Genomic DNA, 24755 nt, shown 5'->3' with positions numbered 1-24755 from the left:
TAAAGAAAATTGTTGTTAACACACAGTACAGTTGCTAAGTCCTGGTTGTACCACCTACTTCCTAGGCGAGGTATCAGCTGTTGGATTGTCAGAAAGTGCAGTGCTGTTCAGAAAAGTGAGTGGGTGGAAAATATAAAAGAAGTACTTTAAAAACACAATAGCCCTCCAGTGAATACCAGTTTGGTGTTTAGATTCTGATCTCGTTTTGAGTTGATACTCAAAAGTCGGCCTAAACCGGCCCACAGTTTTGCTTTAATTCATTGAAGGGTTAGGATTTTTTTTGCTCGTTTCATATATCCGTGTACGGTTGTGAACAGGCTTAAATACAGCAGACTGAAAAGGACTGATTATCTTAAGTTATCCTTTCTGTAATAGAATATATCAGTTTTTCCCCTTTGTTGTGCAGCTGCTTAGTTCTGTCGTTCCCAGGCATGTCTGAGCACATTGCACATTTGTGTTTTCTTTCCCCGACATCATAAAATAGTTTTGCAGAGCTGCAGGTAGTGAATTAGTCTTTTGAATAAAAGCCCACAAACCAATGATTCACCGCAGAGAGGGTTTGGAATTATAAGTAGGAAACAACTGTATTTATTATGATATCAATACATTTTCTATATACACACAGTAATAAAAATGCAGTCTTAGTAGCACAATGAGTTGTGACTTTCTCTAAATGTTCAGGCGCACTGGAAGTCTTTCCCCTTGATTGCCTTAGCAAATTTGGACTTTCTTAGTGAAAAATATGTTTACTCGTGTTGGTGGTTGCTAACAAAGTAATTTTACATAGAATAAATAAAAACATTGCTTTGAACAATCTTTTTTTTGAACACTTAAGAAGCTGATGTGTAAATTATCTACAATACGGAGTGTGCATGGGAAGTGTTATAAATGAATGTGGCAATACTGAGGAGCGAAAATGTAAAACTCAACAAAAGGGTTTCACAGTAAACAAAGACACATGGAACAGCAAATACAGATTCAAGTAAAACAGGATTGTGTTAAATTAAATTAAAATCCCCCTCGCCTCTGTGACAATGGGGCTATTTCATAATTCTGCTGTTAAGTGTAACGAGAGAAAATATCTTCCAGGCTAAAAACTATATCTGTAAAACAAGAGATCAAAATGATACATTACACCTAATAAGGAAATCTGTTCCCGAAACATGTCAGTGTATATTCATGTGAAAAATGTACAGTAAACTATGCAAGACGAGACTGTCCTTTTGCAATTCATTATTCTATTTTTCAAGGACAAATAATATACAGCCCTTTACTATGATAATATATCTGGGTCACGCAGACAAAACAAAAATTAATGTTCTCACAATACCCAAATTTGGCAACAGCAGGCAGGACTATAGAGCGCCGCCCAAATGTGCAAACCGTTCCAATCAACGTGACTGATTAGATTCCATGATTGTACCGTTAGTTCATCTCTCAAAGCTTACACTTGACTTTTATGTAACAGCATTTGATTTGGGATGAAGCTCCCTTATTCTGGATTCTTGTATTGCTCCACTAATGATCTTGCCTGTACAAAAAGCATTCAGCATAAGTAAGGTAAAGGAGGATACATCTTCTACGAGCTGTGCGATGATACATCAATGCTCATGCATTGTTCGTGATAACTTATCTTTATGGAGCCAACGTAAAGTTGCCTAAGATATGCGCAGTGCGTTCTCGTTTACGTGGCACAGTCTGGGGATGGGCTGGATTGCTCTCTTCGTATCCAGATCTCATCCTTCTCCGATTGATTTTGATCGTCTGCGCCGTCGTTGACTGCGGCGCTCTGCTGCTCCGCATCAGACAGTTTCACGTCGTCGGGCGTCTCGCTGACTGTTGGGGACTTGAAGCTTTTGCTGTCTTCTGTTTCTGCACTCTCCAAAGACAAAGCCATCACGGGGGCCTCCAGGTCAGTCTCGGCGGACGGAGCTCTTGGCGTCTGGCAGAAGTCGCCGTCGTCGTCGTCACTGAGGATGTCCGTCTCCTTCATCTCTTCTTGGTCTTCGTATTCTTCCAGGTCGAACTGTTCCTCCACCCAGCGGTCTGTGTCGCCTGCTAACTCAGGCTGATGTAGTTGATCTGGCTCGTGCTCTTGTTGTGGCCGTTTTGCATCGGGATCCTGTGGTGAAGAGAGGTCCTGCTGCTCCGGCTCTCCGTCAAAAACAATGTCGGTGTCTATAGTGAAACGGTTGCGCACTAACTTCCTTCTGCCTAGGGTCCTGGTTGGGGCAGATGCTGCAAAAACCAGAAGATCATAAATGATAGAAATTATTAAGTGAATTGTTCATATTTTATTAGATGAATAATAATCCCAACTGATTTACCAAACATGGGCGGTACAGGTTATAACTAAATTTATCTTGTCTGTTATTACGATATTGTTGGTTATTATCAGTTTAAACGATTCAATGAATATCCTCCTAAATTGTGACCAAGCACAGTAACTGCCCGGCACTTGCAGTATATTCTCTTCATAGTTTGGATGTAGTGTATCCCCATGCCTACATTATTATTATTTCAATTTGATTGAACCATAAATGATGAGCTCAGATTCAACCAAAGGATTCTATCTGTGTCAGTAAAGAAGGAATTGGGACACTTGGAGCTGCAGGCTGAATGCAACCGGACTGGCATTTACCTGCTCTATTTATGGCGGGGCGGGCTCCCTTCAGGGCACAGAGTCTCTTTCCTCCAAAGGGCACGTACTGCTGGTTGAGGGGTAAACTCTCTGTTTTCAGGAGCTGCCGGCGGTGCTTTTCCCTCAGGATGGAATGGACTGTCTTCAGAAAATCTTTTCTGCTCTCTGGAGAGCTGGAGGAGATAGCAGGGCATGTTATCGGTTTGTCACTCAGTTAGATAGCAGACAGAACTGTATCAGTGGCACGCAAGCTCCAATCCGTGGCAGAATTCGGTCCAATCAACAGAAGAGATCCTCACCTACAGCACAGGTGAAACGTCCTCTCTGGCCTGCCCTCTGACTCTGACTTTGTGTGGACAATTTCACACACAGCAGAGCACTCACCATCTGAGAGAGACAGATCAACACCCACATATTATCTCCTGTACAAAGCAAGGTGGTTACATTATCTGATACATAATTTCTGGATTAAAGAGTAATAAAACATCAGCGTTTCAATATTACCTGCATTAGCCAAAGATCTGACTTGAAGAGCATCGGTTGGAATCATGTGACGGAACCGGAAGGGGTCTTTTTCCTCTGAGGATACTGAGGCTCGGTGGGAGCCACCCTTCAATCAGTCAACAAAGAAATTACGGTTATTTTTCCTACAAAACTATCCCTGTCAAATGAGCTTTACCCTTAACGTTGCTTTTACAATGCTGTAACAAAAGAGTACTGCCGAAGGCTCTTTGCTTGTGTGAAAGCCTACCATTTTCTTCTTCTGTTTGGAGCCCTCCTTGCACACAAAGACCACTGCCGTTTTGAACACTAAAATCATCGGAGGAAAAGAAAACATCAGTTATTACTGAAGACTTCAGATGGCTCGTCAATTTAATACACTGTGTGAATAATTGGCGGTCGAATCCAAGAAAGGTTTGGCATCCCGATTTGGTTCAGCATCAAATTAACTAAAATGACGACCTTGTGGTTATACGCATCTGGCAACTTGTCAAGTGGGCGGACATCCACGTCTCGTTGGACTCATAATACTGTCAAGACTCATTTAGCAAAGACTCTGAAGGAATTTTATCACTGACCTTTTGGTTGTAAAAAGTATTAGCGCGTCGCTTGACTTATTAGACATTTATGTGAAATTTTGTCATGTCTGGGCGTATGAATTCTTGAGTTATGGGCAAAAAATGTGTTTTGAGAGATCCTATGACCTCCGACCACCCAGTTCCAACTAGCCAAAGAAATTGTTGGGATAGTACTTTTTACAAGAACGGACGTACATTCAGAACAACGTACACATGGATGGACAAAAACGTAATGTCGTATGTCATATATGAGGATATATACAATAACATACTGTATGTTCCATGCTTTATAAAGTGCTGGATTGTGTGTTGCTCATCTGGTCTTGTTTGTTAATGTCTCTTCGTTCAGTGCTCAGCTCCACTAGTCAGTCTGATTCACGTAATACCTTTGTCTCGCACATCTAATTACTAAGTTATTAAATCCAAAATAAGCCCATACGGTTGCCTTTTTTTTGAAGATGAACTGCAAGATTAGTCCTGCAGTACACCTGACGGATGCCGTGCTACGACAGTTAATTTCACTTTTTTTGTTCCGTAAATGTTAAAAATGTTTTAGCAGAAGCGAATTGATTCAGATCATAGAGGTTGAAAGGCCTCTTTTCACACACCCCCTCATACTGATTGCATAATTGTCATGATCCCTGACATACCAAACGTTGCCAACTGGGGTTCTTTCTTCCATTTTCCCAAGGAGGCGGGTGGGTTGATCCAAGTCACGCTGTTGTGCAGTAGCAGGTCACCCATTGACAGATCGGCAACCTGTTAATTGACAAAAGTTCAACAGTCACTCCATGTGTACTCTTTCGGTGAGAGAACAGAGAAAATGCTGCCTTTTTTTCGCAACGTACCTCTTTCTTTTCACTGCTCTGCTCGGTGATGAGCTGATCAAACACCGCTCCAAACTCCTCGTGGATCTTCTGCATCTCATTGATGTGACTGGCGACCTTGTTCATGGCTTTCATGGCAACTGCGAGTGAAGTAGAAAACAACGTGGAGATGAATGGTTGTCGACTGTACACGGATCCGCCTATGTTGCCCTCCGCCGGAGCCACGTGACGAGAGATCTTACCGTCCAGGTGGTAGTGCTCCTCGCTGTCTGGGTCCGTGAGTGAATACAGCTCCTTCAGGAGGAGGGGATACTTCAGCACCCTCTGTATGGGTTTGATTAGGTACGATTCCAAGGTTGAAGAGTGCTGTTGCTTGGGGTTCCGCTCATCCAGGAAGGCCTTGAAGTCAGGGTCAGTTTTGGCTGGAATGACCAATAATAACACTTAATACAACTCATCCACACAGCTTTTTGTAAATGTGTCCTTTGTGTAATTGATATGTGTGCACGCACTATGTAGTTTCTTCAAATAATCATAGCTTGCCATGGAAATGACTTGGAGCCACATCAAAAGGACTGGATTGTCTTTCTAGATGAGTAATTTTATCTAAGAGCAGGGAATCACCAGTGGGCAGAAAAAAAATCTGTTTACTGCTTTAAACAAACAAACAGCTCCTCACCAAACTGTGTATAGCAGATAACCAGTTGACTCACTGAATGTAAATACAGCAAACAATGCCATCCACTCAAGTCTTAAGGGGAGTGGGTGTACTAGCCAGAGGACAGACTGTTCAACCCTGCTCATTATACATCACACAAAGTTGCACAGCTTTAGCCTCCAGCTTGAAAGTATGCAGGGGTCAGATGGTCAAACAGTGCGGCCGACAACTACGCAGAGCAGATTTATGGAGCCGTGCCGTTTATGGCAGATGGCTGGTGGATAAATACATCCTCTCCTTTGAGCCTCGGAGGAATGTCGGACCCAGGCGGACATTTACTCACCCTTTACAAGGACCTTAGGGACTTTGGTGTGGCTGGCACAGAAAGCGCTGTAGATTTTAAAACGGTCTGCATAGTACAAGAAGGAGCCTCCCAGGGAGAAGAGGATTTTCTGTGAAAAAAAGAGTTGCACAACCCATAGTTATAATGTGTTCACAGGTGTTTCACATGCTTTTTGCTGGTTGTATCTTTTGAACCTTGTACCTTAAACTGATCCACTCTCTCCAACTTCTCCAGATCTGGAACCAGCCTGGTCCCGTCTTCAAGGGTCTTGAGAAACTCAACTTGGAACTCCACCATTTCTGGCAAGTTTCCAAACAGTACGTCCAGCTGGAGGAAAAGGTGATTGAGCAATGTCAAACAAAACCTTCACCACTTTCTATACATTCTATAATGGATCAATATACTGTATTACTCGTGTTACTTGCCTTACTCAAGTTGAAACATGAAAATTCCCAAATTATAATACAACCAAATGAATTTCATTATTGCAAGTGCATGTAAAACATCTCTTCACTTTGCAAACCTCCCCTCCCCTCTCTCTCTCTCTCTCATCATCCACCCCTCATACACAGCTACTCTTCGTGTGATTATGTAACCCACTTTTCTCGGAACATTTCAACAGTGCTGGCATTTAACAGACAAACTGCGTCTCGAAGGCTCACGGGCTAATGTTTGACATACCTCATCCTGAGTGAGGAAGGTCTCCTTCTGCAGCGGGGTTAAATATCTTCCAATGAGACAATTAAGATCCTGCAAGATAAGAGCGAATCGTGTTTGATTCGGGCCTGCCCCCGTGTCATTGTGTGAAATACAGACATGGAAAAATACACTCTTTTACGTAAGGATTACACATTTGTTGCAAATGCACAGGGGCGAGGTGCGAGAGCAGACGGCGGAAAAAATAGTACATCCACAATCAAAGCCAGATGATGGATGCCTTTCAGCATGTATTTTAAAGGAAGGCGCAATTACCAATTAAGTAAATGATGGTGGCTGCTTTAATCATACAAACATTACAAATGACTGGCTTAAAGATCCTGAAGTGTCTGTGCCTAAACTGGCATGAAAAAAATACATTAGTAAATAGTAATGTTAGAACAGTTCTTCCAATATTTGGCCAGGTGGGGTTAACAAGTATACTAATCAGCATGACTAAGCATTGCAGCATTTATCTTTCAATAGTTAAAGTTAGTCAAAGTTCAGCATTTTGCCTGTGCCTTATTTCATTAGCAATTGAACAGCAAATCCCACTACAGCACACAAAGACACATAAAATGCACCCACATGTCTGGTGAACTCTGGGTAATTAGAACAAATCGCCCACGAAAAATCAAACTCCCTTTGAAGGTTGCACAAAACCCCACCATCATTCTTGCATAATAAGATTTCTCTTACAAGTACAGCCGTGCCCCCTGAAATGAGGTATAACATTTTAGATAGCCTCGACATTATCCCATTACATACCATCTCTAACCCAGTTATTCCACTGAGTCGTATTTATACCAGGCAGAAAAAGATTAGGCAATATCCAGGCAAGGGCACAGCTGTGTCCCCCTCATATCTCCCGGGACGCCGATATAAATATGGATTGGTCATGTGGAATAGGTAATGCGTAGAGCTAACGCAGCCCGAGAAGGGCCGTAAACACTGATCGATAGACGGGAGAACACACGCACTCACAAACACCATCTGCTTCTAACAAGTAAGATGAATGATACTGACTTTGACATAGGTGCGTTCAGTCTCCACGAGTTCACAGATGACTTTGCGGAGCTTGTCGGCGTCGGAGAGCTGCCGGGGAGTTGCGGGAGGCGGGAAGGGTGAGTCCGGGCTCGGCGAAGAGGACACGCACTCCAAGGGATTCATATCATGGAGACTGCGGCAGAAAGCGGCGACCTGCTCCGTACTCTGCAAAAGAAAAAGTGACACGAGGCAGGATAAGTTTAAATCCGATGAAGTCTTGTGGCTCCAACCTGAAGTCATAAAAAGCAATAATCAAATATCAACAGGAACACAAGCGGCACCTCAAATGTTATCACGCGGATGCCACTTGCTACCTTCCTGATGTGCACAGAGTCATGACTGTGCACAGAGTGAGCCTGGAAAGAGGCAGAGAGGGAGCTCTAAAAAAAAAAAAAAAAAAAAATCATTTGCACTAATTTGGTCTATTTTCAGTGACTGCCATAACAATGACTTCCCACCTCCTTCTTTTTCACTCACATCCCTCTTTTCCCTGGTGTTTTCCTCCTACCGACGGATCGGTGGTGTAATGATTCATCTCTTTCACAGAATCAAAATATACACACAACGGTGCCTGTCCACATACAGTATGGGTTGCCATGGCGACCGGCCCTGATGTGCATTAGGACTATCATTTTGGACCAAAATAGACCCCCACTCAGAGACCGCGTACACAGCTCAACTAATACAGTTACTTTGCTCACAACAGGCAAGCGGCTTCACCAGCGATAAAAAACTGAAATGACATTTTGGCTTTTTAGATCAATACAGACGGGAAGCACAAAGAGCTCTATTCATATTCATCAAAATCTTGTGCCGTAAGAAATCTTTTAAGTACATGACACAACCGAGAAACTTACACAAAACAAACAGTTATGGCCACATACAGTACAATAACGGTGACCCCTTGCAGATATAGACATCACTGAGTGAATAACAAAGTTTGCAATATAAGGACTTTTATGAGCAACACAGAAACAACTTATTCAGTCACGCCTTTGGGCCCCTGTACCCTCCCCACAGCTGCAAGAGGTTGGAACGCTATCATTTTAAGATCTCCTCCTTAATTATGATATGGGCCACTGTCAGTCTGCACACGGCATCAAAACAACTTTTATTTTTTTTTTAATATGAAAGCATAAAAAGAAATGCACAAACAAAATTTCATAGTTAATTTCTTTGGAAACGCTAAATTCACCCCAATAGATGACAGAAATGGCCACAGCTTTGATGTTCTTTTCCATCATTCACTAAAACACGACGAAGAAACTAAACCTAGTGCAAAATATAACAAGAATGTCTCGTTACCCAAATGGCAGCCACAGCTCTTCTCATGCGGCCTCGCAAATGACAGTGGTTATCAGCCTCGTTATCTAATCAAACTGGCATTCATATGTGAGGCACGACAGCCATTTGTCCCCCTTGACAATGTTCCCAAAATAATCAGGCAGCTCCCAGATCAACAGATGAGCTAGGAAGTGCTGTAATGTCTGTAAATTTAATGTCACAAAAGCATTTTGCACCAAAGCAGGTGGTGCGATTTCTGCTTAATCCGTAGGCGGAACATACGGCGATTTGTCAAATTTGAAGATGTCTCTGCTGATCAAAAATCAAACTAAGCCAATTGGATGTCGAGAGTTTTAGAAAGTGAAGTTACCCGGACAAATGTGTATGGTCAACCCAAACCATCCCTTTTTTTTAGTTTATTAGTTTACTGCTGATTATACGGATGAGAGATCAGTTGATAGCTGCTCCTTTAGCATCCACAAGAACATGCGAGATGTCACACGGCTTAAGTTTTCCTCTTTGCTATGAGTACTTCCCATCTTTCCCTGCAGAATTTTAGTAGATGTCATGGGATACTATACATGCAATTTATGCATAGAAATGCAATGAAGTTAGAAAAACAGATAGGCATGATTGGCGTGTACTGCAAATAATAATAATCTAAGAAACCCGATTCTTTCCTGAGCTCACGTAGATTAATTGAGCCCAGTAAGACAGTCACACTCCAGTCATAGTCTTCACCATCTAGGCTAATTAACACCTTAGCAGCTTCTGGTGCATGGGCAGTCATGACATGGTAGAGAGAAAGAACAGACAAGGGGGGATCAAAGCCTTCAGCATCACATTAAATTAACATTATGTAAATCAGAGACGCGGCTGTCATGTGTAAAATTGTGATATGCCAGAGACGATCACTTCCCTCTGCAATGAAATATAGATTAAATACGTTTTCAAAGCATGAACCCGCTGATGGAGTGGGGAGAAGATTGCATGCCTGTCCTCTGAAACTGACATAAGCTTGAGATCACAGCTCGAGGTGCCAAGAGGGAAAACTCCCCAACAGTCAATCACCGCAACAACGCTCACGGTGGAGTGTCAAAGTCACGCAAAGTCCAAGTCGTCCAGGGTCAGACCTGCAGAGACCCGAGCTCCGACATGCTGCGTTTTATTTTGGCATCTCCAGTGATTATGGGGCAACTCTGCGACACGACGGTGACTCACAGCTTCCTGTTGTCTGTCTGAAGCAGCCAAGAAGAGGCGTGAAACAAAGGTCTTTTATCTCGTTTACATAGATAAGACAACCGCGACCGCTGCAGCAGCAACGAGAGCAATCCACGTAAAGAAAAGAAATCACGGGAGGAATCTCACCAGATGCAGCATGTCATAGATGGAGTCTGAGGAGCGCTTCCTGTTTTTGCTCCACTTCAGGACGGACATAGCCAAGTGCAGGTGGACAGTCGGCGTCAGTTTAAGTGCCGGAGAGAAAGAGACTCCTGGCTTTGGAAAGAAAGTCTACACTGCGCCTCTCAAACACATTTCTCAGCCCTTTTGTCTTCCCTTTTTGTAAAAGAAAAAAAATAAAAAGGAGAAGGTGCTGTGGTGCTTGTGATAAAGGACGAGTGGAGCTGCTCAGCCTCCTCCTCTCCGCCCACCAGCACTTACAGCCTTCCAACTCTCCTTCCTTTGCGCCTTCACAGTCTGCTGCAGCTCTGTCACTGCTATTCTGCTGCTTTCTCTCCCTGCCCTTCTCTCCTCTCTACAGGCTGGGTAAACTCAGCCACACGGCGCGAGGGTGAAGATCTGGCCAACTCTAGCAGCATTGTAAATGAGTCTTGATAATCCTCCAGACCGGAGAGAAAGCAAATGAGCAGGGGGTAAAAAGAGTCTCCACCTCAAGGTTGCGGTAGGAGCTGGATTGGCTGTGTAAGCGACACCGCAGTAGAATATAAATGCAGTATTCCAGGAAACGGGGAGAGGAGAGCTGCAATGGAGCCGGCTACAGAGGGAGGGTGAACACAGAACAAACTACTACGGGAGGATGGAAAATGCAGGATGAAAATGCAGAGTGGGAGATTATTTTTTTTTTTTAGGCATGCCAAAATGTATTTAACAACAAGTAAAACAAATCAATGAGGTATTGGTTCCTGTGACTAGGCCACAAGCCCAGAAATGTCTCAGTATTGGTGATGCTATCACACATTTAGATGTCCTCCATCTGTGAGGAAACTCTGGGACTTATTTAACGCCTGAATCCCATGGCTTACTTTTCTAGTGGGTCTTCTTTCACTCAAAATAGTGACTGTTAATCAGTCAAACACAAAATGTCTCGCAGCTGCATTACCGTGATGAAGTTTCCATTGTAGATGGTCAGTATCAAAGACCCTGCTGTGAATGTAGTGGGTAGTAAAGCCTGACAACTACACACCATCATCAAAATATGCCCAAGGGAACCAGAAATTGAGGAAAGGAGACTATGTTACAACGAGCTGTTTCCCACCAAGGTAGAAGTGTTGCTAGCCAAAGCCTAAAATTAAAAAAAAAATGAGAAATTCTACCAATGTATTGCCGGTGTTGCTTCAAGTTTCCACTGATTGCAGGAGCTTCTGCTACAATGGAAGTCTCTTGTCGAGCAGAAACAAAATGCAAATCGGTTAGTGACCAATTACCTGGAGCAAATCTGTACACCTGACCACGTGTCTTTACTCTTTCTACAATGATTCACCAAAAACCTTCAGTCGTACACAAAACCAACTAAAATTCAACAAAGAAGAAATTATTTATCAAGACAAAGCACTGAACTGCCACTGTGATACAATGCTTCACAACTTTTTCACCTTTAATCACACCCTACATCTATAACCTTATTTCTCTCATTACCATTATATAGCCGGCGCATGTCATTAATAATTACACAAGCAATTAACTAGAATTGTTACAACATTTGATTAATCGCTGCCCATTGAGTTAGAGATTAAAGAGAGAACAGATAAACAAGTAGTAATGTGACCCGTCTGGAATCTGAAGGGCAAGTGGGATGACTGAGGATCTCACACTGATCTCTGGAGCACTTCCAATGGGCCCTTAATTTAAGTTAGTGCAATGAGAAATAATGAATTAATCAAGCGTTGTCCAAAGAGATACACTAATCTAAAAGAACATATCATGCATTCGTTCAGTATTCCATTAGCAGGAGCCCAGTGGTCTTTTTGAAGCCACTTAGAGAAGGAAGACTAAAGACTGCTTCCTTCTGTAAAGCACTTTGAATTGCCTCGTGTACGAATTGTGCTATACAAATAAACTTGCCTTGCCTTGCCTTGCCTTAATCATCACTGATTTTGTTTTTTTTTAGCCATCTTGTTATTGATTGATTTTTTTCATGTTGCTTTACTTCATCCTCTGTGTTTCCTTTTATAATTCGTGTCCATGTTCATTTAGAGTTAAAACGAACACACCTCTCATCATTATCTGATCCTAATAACCACCACACATGATCAAGCAATCAGAATACAAGCTCGATCAAAGACACATCAGTCGACACTTGGATGTTCCATTCAAAGGGGGTGCTTCGCCCCGTCTCTGGTCTCAGGAAACTATTCTTTAAGCAATGAAGGTGTATATTAATGTTTAAGTCCCAAGCTACTAAATGTCACAGAGGGAAAACCAGAAAGATTTTTATTGGGAAGCAGAGAGACACTGCACCGCTTTCATAAGCAAGATAAAAATCAGCCAGTACCAGATGGTGACTCAAACTGTGGCGAAGCAAAATGTCCACGAGTGCTTTTTTCATAATAACACAGAGCTGAGAGGGATGCTGTAAAAGGACAAGGACAGGAAGCAAGCATAGGAGCCAGGGCGTTATATGCAGGGCGGTGCTGTCTGATGTTGTCTGTTGTGATAATCAGATCCCATAAAATTGCGATGACAACAGTAATAATAATAAAAATTGTGCTCTTACTTTTCTGCACTCGTCAAATTCACTGAAGGTCTCCGAATCGTCGTCCAAGCTGTCTCCTGAGCTCTCCAGAAACAGTCCAACGCCATCGTCGAGGATTTCCTCTGCAACAAACAAAACCGTTTTTGTGTGACCTCAATCGAGATATAAATAAATGTCTTTTTTTTTTTATACAAAGATCTTTTCAAACTTATCCACAAAGGGGAGCTGCAACACACTGTTTCGAGCTACACAACTTCCTAATCGAGACCTTGTAGATTTGGTTTGCATAAATTTAACTAATCCATTAAGTATGCTTCAATAAGTAAAGCCGTAAAGTGATTACATGTCGGGTGGATTGGTAAACATGACAGAACTGTGAGAAACTGAGTGTTTTATTAGGTTTTAATCAGTTAAACATCTCGTAACCTCCGCTAATTAAACTTCTAAATCATCCAGATTTTAAATTAGTGACGGAAAGGTAATATTACGATGTACTGGATTTGCAGAACAGGCAGTTTTTTTTTTGTTTTTTTTTTTATACCTTGACTCTGGGAGAAGATGTCAGTGTAAAGATCTTCCTCTGCGTCCGAGCGCCGCGGCGGCAGGAAGCAGAGCTGGCGGCGGTCGACAGAAGGCAGTGTGTTGACCGTCAGAGCCAGCGAGGCTTGAGAGAACGCCGCCTTCATGTCCGAGAAGTTCAGACTGTGAGAGTCTTTTCCGTTCAGCTGCAGTATTTCATCCCCTGCATTCAGACCTGCAAAGTGGGAACACGCTCAAGTTTGATTCAGTTTACTACCTCCGTACTTCCTCAATCCACTAGATAAACATTTGTTATTTCTCCTAATATGAGACGGTAAAAACGATTCATTTCATTTTCAGCGTTTTTATAGACCGACCATTACATTCCTGATTGGGACATTAAGATGATACCACCAAATTAAAAGTCAAAATACAACTCTGGAGACTATTAGTTCCAGATCAGTTATTTCAGACTTGCAAGCATGAGCCCTTTCTCTGTGCTTTACACAAGTGTCAGCTGCAGACACAGTTGCACATCTTACTGTTTGCTGCTCTACCCACACTGTGACAAACCCTAGCATGGTATTTTGATCACTCAGCAAGCAGGGGCTCCACTGTAAAGGCAGCTATGGTCACATTCAGTGTCATCTTTCCTAAAGGCCAGTGAAAGGCAGCCTTATGATTATAGTAATCAACGTCCTTAAGAACTGCTGCATCCTCTTAAACCTTCCTTACCTGTTGAATAAACATGTGCTAATGCGTTTTTAAAGCAAAACAGAGGAGAAAAAAAAATGTCTATTGACCTTGATGGGAGAAAAAAATACTCTGATCTGAGAACATCCGCACTGAAAATCAGCAGCGCTTATTGTTTTTATTTCTTTCCTCTAACTTCATCTCGTCTTCACAGAAACACAAAAACAGTGTTATAGAAGTTCTCTTGAAAGAAATGAAGCATTATGAACCTTTAGCGAAGGCTAATCCCCCTGCTTTCACATCAGTGATGTAGAGCTGCTGTACTCCGTCCTCCTCCACCACCGAAATGGAAAAGCCTGAGGAGGGAAGAGAAAAAGATGAGAAGGAGGGGGGACGAGAGAAGGGTGACTTATATAAAATACATTAGAAGGATTTGCGCAGTACAAATGGGGATGGGGGAAAAAAAAAACACCAGGTTGTTTGTAGGGCAAAGAAAATCAGTTATTGCTCTAAAAACAATGGCACCAATTATGAAGTCTGTGACACTTGACTAACAACAGAAATTGGTCTTACCGTAACCAATCATGCAGGATTCATCTCTGTCAAACTGGATTACTTTTGTCATTTTGGAGCAGAGCTCAATTTCTTTGTAAAGCTGTAAAGAACGGAAAGAAGTTATTATATAAGTAATCACACGACAGCCGACTTTAGTCTCAGTGTGGTGGGTGGGTTATTGACAGCGTGGAAAGGGGGCGGTAGCTTTCTGTATTCTCAGACAAAGCCGTTCTAGCAGAGTCTTTGTGATGGATAGTCTATGCTCTGTCATGATTACACAATGTAAATACAAAAGTCGCTAGAGATATTGCTTATTAAGCCTCTCAATCTGTTTTTATATTTTAGCTGTCCTCCGAGGCAGTTTAAAAAAAAGCGTGCAAAATCAGAAGGATAAAAAAATACAAAGCCTAATTCACACCATAAACATTCTCTTCTTCCTGCAGTATATTGCATAGTGGTATTCCTCATGCATTTCATGGCATTTCTATAAATCAGTTTTTTGACCTTTGTGGTCTTGAAAAGTGTGGGTGGTGGAGGAGGAATAAGTGTTCGAGCAGGCAGCTGCATACCAAGTCACATATATCTTCCTCCGGTTTGGGAATGTAGAATTGCACTTGGTTTTCAATAAGGAATTTGAGTCGCAAGTAGTGTTTGGTGGGATCGATATGATGGGCCTGTGGAACGAGAGCAAAAAGACAGGACATGTCAAAATAATGAGACATCCGTCAGACGATAACTTTAGTCCCAAAAGTCCTCAGGGTGCATCTTTAAATACACGTCTTTATAATGTGAAGAATGAACATCGGGTCAAGCGAGCCTGGGACCTGTTACCTTGCAGATGGTTTCAAGAACGCACAGTGCAGACTCCCCTGGCTGGATGATGGTTAGAACAGGCTGGTCGTTTGGCAGACACACCCAGGAGGGGGTTAGGTGGTCGGGGACCCAGATGTCGCTGTCTGTGCTCGGCCGTGGAAGGCTTTTCACGGTGCCCTCCTCGCTTTTCTTTGAACAGAGACAAAAAAAACAAAAAACATTTAACCGCAGACCTTCATTTGACCAAAATCATATATTTGCTGAAAAGAAATGAACAACAAATTAAAATCTCTAACGTGCCTGACTCATAGTTGTAACCTCTGGGCTTCTGTTCTACCACTTACTCGGAATAAATCAAGGGTTAATATTTCTGTTGACTGCAGATTTAGATGAGTAAATTACCACTCGTGTTTGACCTACTCATTACTGACAAATACAGTATATGCAAACAGAGACTGAATGATTCCTCCTTACCGTGTTTTCCTTTGCAGTGTCGACATAAATGCCATCTAGAGGCTTTTTCACAGATTCTTCACCATCAGCGAAGACCTGTAGGGGGAAAAACAGTAGGCACGTCTTGAGCAGAACGGTGGAGGAAAGGGGGAAAAAGAAACGTAATGCTCACAAACAAGTAACATGACAATGGAAGATATTTCACATGCCTGGCTGACAGTCGGGTGGGCTTTTGTCTTTTTCTTTGAGGTAGTGTCCAGACCCCAGAGGGAAGAGAACCTGCTCTTTCGCTTGCTGCAGGAGCGAGACATGGCCTGCGTTCGGCGTCTCACTCCGGTCTCTGTGCGGGCCGCCACCTGTGAAAACATATCGTGCTCGGTCAGGGACGAGACAAATTAAATGAGACGAGGACAACAACAATCTGTCTGACCTCACGTCACAATACATTTTAAAACCGTGGGTGGCAGCCATTGATGAATTAGTACACAACGAGAGAAAGAAAGAAATAAAATCCCAAAACAAAAAACTGCATCCTTAAAGGGAGGGAACTTTAAGTTGTGCAAAATGTACAAACATTAGAAATATACGTAGGTTTTCTGTAAGATTATATATCTCTGTGGCTGATCCCCAGGCTAATTCTGCTGTATGTTGATGATATTATTATTTTATTAGTATAATAAATAGTGGACATTGAGAAGTTATGTCCATGTCACACATAAGCATTAAAATCATGCTGCTATTTCTCCAAACACGAGTTAAAACCAACATTTCTAAGCTACTCATCTGTGAAGAAGAACGAGTCAACGGTACTTTAAAACATGCTGAATTCAGCATTATAGCCGCACTAGTAGCAAGCAGGTTCGACGCTCAAGTATAAGCGCCCGTTCTGCCTTTGGTCTCATTTCATGGTGCTTTTTTTGGACGTAGTGCTGATGCAGCTATTCGCGAACGCGGAGGAGTCAAAGTGTAGGAGAGCTCTTAGCGGTTTCGCACAGCTCAAACGCCCACCGGCTACGCAGACCCGCGTTGGTTGTTGTGAGGGTAAGGGTACCTCGCTGATCTGCGAACACATCTCTAAAAAATCCAATCAATGTTTTCCTCTACTACCGCGGCTTTTTAGAAGTGCAGCGCGTAACCTCTGTGCAGCCGTGGGAAGTCAAAACTGAGCTAAAACCTCCCAAACAGGTGCCCCGTGTAAGAGCCAGACTCCAAAATAGCGGTCGTTGTTGGAAAACCATGGTTTGACAAGTATTTTAGATTCTGGAATCAATTGCCTGGCAAGGAGAATCACCAGGTGTACTCAGTGATGCCAAAGCACATTTTAAGGGAGATACATTCTGTTGCTCCACTTACAAACAAAGGACTTTGATAGTATAAATATAGGAGCAGCACCTTCAATTTTATAGAGCTGATCCCTGCAACAGTTACAGTTAATAGTGTAAAAGTATATTTGAGTTTGGTCCCTCCAATAACCAGTTTCAAATCACAAAAATGTAAATGCATTTAATCTTAAAATGTTAAAACAAAAATAAAACATCACAAAATTAAATATAGGCATTTTATTAACATTATGATGCAAAGAGACAATATTTACCAGTGCATGGAAGGAGGAGACTGAGAATATACCCAGTCGGCCCATTGCCAGCTTGGTGGGGCGAGAGGCGAATGCAAGGAGGCGTTTGGGGTTGGGCAGCTCTCCTCCTTGCAGGCTGGCCAGGTAGCACCGGAAACGAAATAGATCCATGTGAAACTGCTCCAGGTTCTGCTCCCAAAGGAAAATCTGCAGGGTGAGAGGGGACACATCAGCACATCCAGTTAATTGTTCCTCATCAAGGCTCTTCTTGTTTGTCAACTTCAGACCAAGACGGGGCTATCTCCTCTCTTCCACAGAAGCTGTTGCCAACCTGCGCTCTCTATGCCTAATGGTTTGATGTTCACTGGGGCAGTAGAGCAGGACATTGTGATTATTCACTGGGCTGTCCCCTCCCAGTCACGGTCCTGCACTGGTGCTTGGAAGAGGTGGCCAGTGCCATGGTGAAGGGCTCGGTGTTACTGCCAAGCAGCCGAAAGACGAGAAATAAACAATGCTGCGCATTCCACTGGCAGATAGAGGATGGGAGCGTTTCAGCTTTCTAAGGAGCGGTGCTATATGCATTCAGCTCTGCACAATTTGAAACCTGACACTGCCAAACAGAGCAGCTCCAACCAGGCACTACCTAACCCACTAAACAAAGGCCATTTGATCTCCCCCTCTCTTTAAGCAGACCTATTAAAGACAGTATGGGCTTTGCAATTAATTAAGTGAATGGCAGGCTATTGACCAGTGCCAACAACATACCATGTTAAAAAAACAAAAAAGCACTCTGGTGGTTACTAAGTTTGTGGCATCAGCAGCCTCTAGCGGATGATACCTTTAAAATCTGTTACTTAATCCCTCACACAGCTCCCCGTTTCTCCTGTTTCTTGTATTACAAGAAAACAGCCTGGTGATACTGATATGGAAATACTAACCACTCACGCGATATAATTAAGCAAACAACACATCACTTGAAAGCACTTTCAAAATAACAGTTACTGTCAGTACAGCCCTATTTGCACGGGATTAGCACGGCATGTCTGAGGACATTTACGCTCTTTGACAGCTTTAGTTACTTTGCAATTTCTAATTGGTAATAAAAAATATATTTTTAAAAAATGAAACATGATGAGACTATTGATCCCGGGAAAAAAATTGCAAACGACCTGACAGTATTTAAAACATCCGCGCCTTTGCAGATGAACACGTTAATGCTTGATTAAATGATTTCATCCATATAAGTGGGTGAATGGGTCAGCGACGTCTTGACTTTACATGCTAACATCTGTCCAAACTTTTACAGCAGATCCTCCATAATTTTTAATTGACAAGAGGCAGCAAAAAGCCGTGAACCAAACAAAAGTCTTGAAAAGGTAAAAACACACATAGCTGCCAATTCGCACTGGATTAGTATTATCACAGGACCTTTGTGTTAGGAGAAATAGGGTAGGTGTGATTTTTACTTTACAAATTACGGACATGGCTGATTCACGCGGGATTAAGATCACAGACGACCTCAGCAATTATTACAAATTACAAGCGGCCCCTGGGTAAAACTAGTCCCATGCGAATAGGGTTTATGTCCGTGAACCAGTATTAGTGGAAAGCCATCACGAGCATTAGAGCAGTTTGATTCTTAAATGTGCCCCCGTTTTCCCCACATTTGAGGAAGCTGCTGTGTTTATTTTCTTTTAATCTTGACAAAAGCCGTTCTTGGTCTGTAAATTTGAAACGTATTAGAAGATTTTTTCCACCAAGTCAAGGAAGACTTGAAAATCCTACACAACCGCCTGTCATGTGGAAGCTCTGTGAGTAAGCAAGAAAGGAGTATGAAACCTACTTGATCTAGGATCGTCTTCCTCTTCTTGGTGTCGGTGACGGCAGACAGCTGCATGTCCCCCATCTTCTTCATCTTCTCGTCCATGTCAATCTTCTGCTCCAGCTTCTTGATCTCGGCACGAAGCAGCCGAACCGTGTCCTCTCTGTGATGCAGGCGGGCGACGGCCGTGGCACACGCCGAGTGGATGGCCGTGATCCAGTTCTCCAGCTCCGTCTGGCTGCAGGTCTTCATGAGACGGACAGCAAGAGGTCAGAGGTTAAACAGCACATTAGCTCCATGACACTCAAAAAGATCTTTATTTTCTTCTGCTGATTTGATGCCAGTTACTTGAGGCAATGTTCGTTCCCGAGAGAACTTTCACTTATTTAAATAGAGCATTCTCGTACCTGGAAGAGAAAGGCATCTCCCAGCGAATTGCTGAGACAGAACACAAAGTCCTTTTTTGGATGCTCTGGTACAGCCTGGACGATACTGTTCTCTACCCAGATGGCATGCTTGGGAATACTGTTGTTATCAATCCCTGAGCGGCCATCTGTCTCATAGAAGAACAGAGTGCAACCTGGGAAAACAAAACAAAATGTTATAGCACACAGACGTCCTGGCATCAAATCCCAGGAAGGAATAACACTTGTATATATATATATTTTTTTTTTAAAGCCAAATCTGTTCAAGCAATTTAATTCTGCTCTCCAGTGGCCAACATTATGAAGTGCAGCATAGCTGACTTAACAGTGGAAAGAGCATCATTATGGATTTCATCACCAGTCAGGTGACATAAAATTTGCTGATGCTTGTATCATATTTGAATTAGGGATTGGTTGAAGTAGCTTTGATTTAATTATTTCTGCACGAGCCATTGTATGCCAGTCAACAGCCTTATTAATGAATTGAATGAACAGTAAATGTGCAAATGTTATGGCCAGACTGAGGGCACAACACACCTTTCAGGGAAACCCAGTAACTCTTCCACTTGCGCCTCGTAGCCGATTCCACTTTCTTGTTCTTCTTGTGCACGAGGAAGTTCTTGACGGCCAGTTTACCAGCTTTGCGCACCATCCCCTGGACCACGCTGAGCAGGAGGTCCGACTGGTAGGCGGAGCTCATGGTGCTCTGCTCGTCGCTCAGGGCGGACCCCGCCTCCTCCAGACTCTCCGTCTGGCAGGAGCTCATCTCCAGCTCCTGGCGAAAGTTCTCGTACACGCCCTGCACGCCCTCGCTGGCGCCGCCGCCGCCGCTGCTGCTGCCGCTGTCGCTCCCGGCGAACATGTTCCTTCCGTGCACGGAGTACACGGAGAAGGAGGCCGACATGGTCTTGTAGCGCCGGGACTGGTGCTCTGCCTCCGCCGTCACCCCGTCGATGCCGCTGTCTTCATACTCGCTGCCCTCCCCGGCCGTGACATCCTGCGTTGTGGCGGGAGCACAAGACAGGTGAGACAGCATGGCAGCCGCGTTTTCGTCATCACAGCACTGACTGACTGATCTCTGTTGCTACAGGACAGGGCCTGTTATCTGTAGAGGCCTAACAAGAGCTTATGTGTTGCATAATTGTGACTTTCTGCTAAAAATGAATTACTAAGAGCAAAAAGTCTGCAGCTATGCGAGTACAGCCTCCCCTCCCTGTGGCACCGCAAGGTCTGCCCTCTCCTACCCACATGGCCAAATGCTCCTGGGAGATGAAGGGGGTTACACTGAGCTTGGTATCTCCATCTGGTCACATGACTCAATCATGCGCTCCAGAGCTCCATTCACCAGGGTCGGTGGTGCCCCGTAGTGACAGGGCCACCATACACGTTTTACTGTTACACTCTGCCACAGGCCTCCCCTCATTATCATAACAAAAGGCTGAGGCATTTCTACCAGGGAGTGACTTTAAGCTGCGCTCGCCTCCCTCCGAGCCTCTCCCCAAGAAAAACAACAGTTTCATCAGGAAACGACACGTCGCTCCCCTGACACAAGCTCTCTTTTTACACTTTGTCCGTTTCAACAGCTTATTATCCGTGAGGTGAATGCAGCAGAGGAAACGCTCAGACACAATGGGGGGAAAATGAATGAAGGGAGTTGTCTTCCTGGTGAATCCACTAGGCTACATTAAGATTCTGCACAGCTTCTCATACTCTGCCCAAAGAGCACAAAACATGACACAGCTTAAACAGTTCAGGATTTTGACGTTTCACTAACCGAAGTGAATAATAGATTTGAATACGCAGTTCGTGCACACATATTCATGGGCAAAGTGCTCCGGATCTTACCTGTATAGTCTGAGCCCTCCTGCCCTGCATGCTGGCACACATGGTGGCTTTGTGGCTGCTCAGGCCTTCAGAGAGGCAGTGGGAACGCCGGCAGGGAAGGGTGTATGCCCCATAGGTGTTCCCGTCCTCCTCCGACGGAGAGAGCATCTTATCGTCCTCGCCCTCCCTCAGAGCCCTGTTGGTGTCATGCCACTTGGAATAGCGGCCGTGGGGTTGCCTGCGGGCGGGACTTGTCTGGCTGTACAGCTCATCCAGGGAGTTCGCCCTGTCAGCAGAGTCCGTGGGGCTGGGCTGCAGGTGGCCTTCGCAGTCAGTGAAGTCTCTCTCGTTCGCCATGTCTATGATTTCCTCTGTGCTGGTCAAGTGATCCTGACTCACATCAGACAGGGAGAACTCCAGGCTGTCATCTCGCCACATATCTGCAGATTTAGACCTTTTCTTGAAACTGACCGTTTCCTTGGAGCAGTCTCGAGTTTTCTGGAGGTACTTCACCTCGCCTGTGTACATGTCTTCATCCTGCACCTCCTCTGCCGTGGGTCCAGGTAAGGTGATGTGCACTGTATTCATGTGCACTGAAGGATTGGCCAGGTCATTGTGAAAGGACACAGGCCTTAGATTCATGGCCACACGGTCTACCCAGATGGGACTTCCAAAGTCCGGGAGGATGTTTGTCTCATTGAAGGGTTCCAGTCCATTGTCAGCCAGGGACTGCGGGATGCTCGGGGTGCTGCTTGAGCGTGTGCTCGTCTCAGAGTTTCTGTGCTCTATTTTCCCGGATGAAGCATGGCGACAGCGTCTGGATTGCTTGTTGGAGATGCGCAGAGACCGAGACATGTGCTTACGTGACAGATAACCACGCCCATTTCCATAGAGGGCATCGTCCCCGTTCTGGCTCTCGACATTTCCCATGATTCAGAGGCTGAACAGAAGACGACAAACGGCTTAAATCAACTTCAGACGAACACGAAATACAGGTAAATTAGTGTTATTTATAACAGACATGCACCAGACAGGATCATCATCTAAACAATGGGCATACCTGCAGTGTTGTAATTTTTCTGGCATTTTGTCACTGAATCTTCAAACAGCTTCGTCCTTCAGGCACCGGTACAATCCACGAAGCTCTGCAAAAGAAAAATATATATATGCGTGAAATCACTGCAGATATTTTCCATGTGTGCTTTAAATCATGCCGTTAAGAATTAAATATGGCTTGTGTTCCATTAAATCTCAAAGACCGACATGTAAACACGGGACAAAACTAATCATATATTAGGGAAATCACTACATGGTCACTGGTCCAAGAGTGTATGATGGCAGACATCATGTGCTTTTGTCTTCAATTACCAAAAATTAGTCTGTAATTGCACCAATAATCATTTAATTACGTGTCCTTGTATAAACTAGTCCCTTTAGAACAGGAAAGTGACTTGTACTAGTTACAAAAAGCAGTCTAGGAGTTGAAAGAAGGCAAATGTAACTGGCTTATTGTGCTGCTTCCTCATCACTTACTGTCTTAAAAAAAAAAAAAAAAGGGGGAACTTTGGTCAAGCCAGCTATATAAACAATGCCGTATGACTGACTGCTGATCCACTCAGCCCCTTTAAACATGCACATGGGTTTTGTGAAGTGAAGGGTATGTAATGACTGTATGAGCACTAAGGCAGCCTGAATGAACATGAGTTATTCAGAGCCGAAGTGAACTATGTGTGTAGTGTTGTTGTCCGCTCCAAGCCACTAACTCCTGCATTAGACAGGACAGAGAGCGAACGAAAAGCACAGACTTTTTTTCACCATAATGCACATTTGTACTCCGTCTACCTGCCTTCAGGCTGGGCAGCCTGATCTAAAAAGGTCCCGTCCCATGCCTGGGACCATCAACAGATGGTACAAAAGATTTCCAAACTACGTTGTGGCTGTTGTTCCTTCTAATGTGTGCTCCCCCTCCATTTAGGAGGCATTCTTTGGAGAGTGCGGTGTTTCATGTGTGTATAGCTGACGCAGATGAGTGGGAGCCCAGCCCTTTGCTGCTGCATGCACTCAGGCTTGCTGTGAAGAGGGACGTTACGTAAATGGGAGCTGACCCTGTTTTTCTACCATGTTGCTCCGTTTCCCCCTCTTCATTCTGTCCACTCATCACCCTTCACTGGTGCTGCAGTGCACAATGTCTGATGTCGGCAAAGTCCATTTGTATTTCATACAGTCTGTTGCCAGTTTAATTCAATCCCATCTGGTAACGAAAGGAACAGCAAAGGAAAGGAACGGAGGGGGGGAACACGACTGCACTCATTACAGGAAGAGAAATGCACAGAGGAACACAAACATGCTAAAAAATGCAAGGATTGGCATTACACCACGGGCTACTTCTTGGCTTGTTTGTACCTTTCCCCCATGATACCCTTCATTTTTCATACATGCATGGTTAAAATTTAATGACTCTGCAGAGGTCATCCCTGGAGAGAAACAAAATGTCCAGTGTGGTAACAACCAGTATGCATGGATGACATTTCTGCCATTTATAGGGACGGTCTAATTAAAGTTTCAAGTAATGATGTGGAGCTTAAGCAGCAGAAGAGAAGGTTTCCTCAGTTTGGAGGCCACATCGATGAGTACCGTTGAAGCGATTGACCTTGGATTTTAACCTCAACACTGCAGGAGCGTAATAAAACAACCTAAAACTGTGGCTGTGCATATTTAAAAAAAGTCTGTAAAAACTGATCTGAGGAGTGGGAAGCAAAATGGTGTCCAAAATTATTCAACTGTCAAACTCACTTTCACCAAAGCGGTGGTGGTGGTGGCGGCGTATAGACAAGTCCACTCAGCCACTAACAAGTCAGCACATTTATGCAGGACATAGATTTTAAATCTTAACAGCACTGATCAGTTCACCAGATCCCATTAGGAACTGTGATGAAACAGCGAGCTACTTTCGCCTTTTTCAACGAGATAAGTGAATGTGGAATTCCACCAAAAGCTTTTAAGATAAAAGACCACAGATTATTAACAAGCTATCCCGGAGAAGCTCTTGAGTAATGCTCAAATAATTTAGCATGTTTGTTTCAAAATTTAAAACACAGGAATATTGGGTTTGATTGCATTTGAGTTGGTGCCTCACAGCGAGAAGGTCCCTGGTTCGAATCCATGGGCCGACCGGGCCTTTCTGTGTGGAGTTTGCGTGTTCTCCCTGTGTCTGCATGGGTTCTCTCTGGGTGCTCCAGCTTCCTCCCACCGTCCAAAGACATGCTGGTTAGGTTCATTGGTGATTCTAAATTGGCCGTAGGTGTGAATGTGAGTGTGAATGGTTGTCTGTCTCTCTGTGCTAGCCCTGCGATAGACTGGAGACCTCTCCAGGGTGTACCCCGCCTCTCGCCCGAAGACAGCTGGGACAGGCTCCAGCAGACCCCGCGACCCTTAACAGGAACAAGCGGTTACAGAAGAATGAATTAATGAATGCATTTGAGTTACCAGAATATCTGAATACAAGTTTAAAATGTCCTCATTTCCCCAACACTGTGTTCTCTGAAGCTGCATTGCTGCCGGTGCACAGA

The 24755-nt window shown here is 43.8% G+C and overlaps 1 protein-coding gene across 2 annotated transcripts; it reads right to left on the bottom strand.

The window, feature by feature from the left end:
* Nucleotides 1-463: 463 nt before the first annotated feature.
* LOC311498231 (rho guanine nucleotide exchange factor TIAM1-like) lies at nucleotides 464-22335 on the bottom strand. Of its 2 annotated transcripts, XM_084558740.1 has the most exons (26): nucleotides 22247-22335; nucleotides 21208-22126; nucleotides 19900-20359; nucleotides 19345-19517; nucleotides 18959-19183; nucleotides 17137-17322; nucleotides 15752-15898; nucleotides 15564-15638; nucleotides 15108-15278; nucleotides 14846-14950; nucleotides 14295-14376; nucleotides 13991-14077; nucleotides 13051-13263; nucleotides 12531-12631; nucleotides 7271-7456; nucleotides 6230-6298; nucleotides 5750-5875; nucleotides 5549-5657; nucleotides 4790-4969; nucleotides 4569-4687; nucleotides 4371-4479; nucleotides 3393-3451; nucleotides 3146-3251; nucleotides 2941-3028; nucleotides 2642-2814; nucleotides 464-2238 (listed from the first exon to the last, which is right to left on the bottom strand). In XM_084558740.1, exons 2-26 carry the CDS (start codon nucleotides 22114-22116, stop codon nucleotides 1685-1687), a joined length of 4812 nt encoding a protein of 1603 aa, XP_084414866.1. In that variant the 5' UTR covers nucleotides 22117-22126; nucleotides 22247-22335; the 3' UTR covers nucleotides 464-1684. The 2 variants fall into 2 exon arrangements, with proteins under 2 accessions (XP_084414866.1, XP_084414865.1); XM_084558739.1 differs by having other exon boundaries at nucleotides 4569-4969.
* Nucleotides 22336-24755: the final 2420 nt, after the last annotated feature.

This window comes from Chelon labrosus (assembly GCF_963514085.1).
Source record: "Chelon labrosus genome assembly, chromosome: 13".
NCBI lineage: Eukaryota > Metazoa > Chordata > Actinopteri > Mugiliformes > Mugilidae > Chelon > Chelon labrosus.
This window is presented reverse-complemented; position numbering and strand designations above follow the sequence as displayed.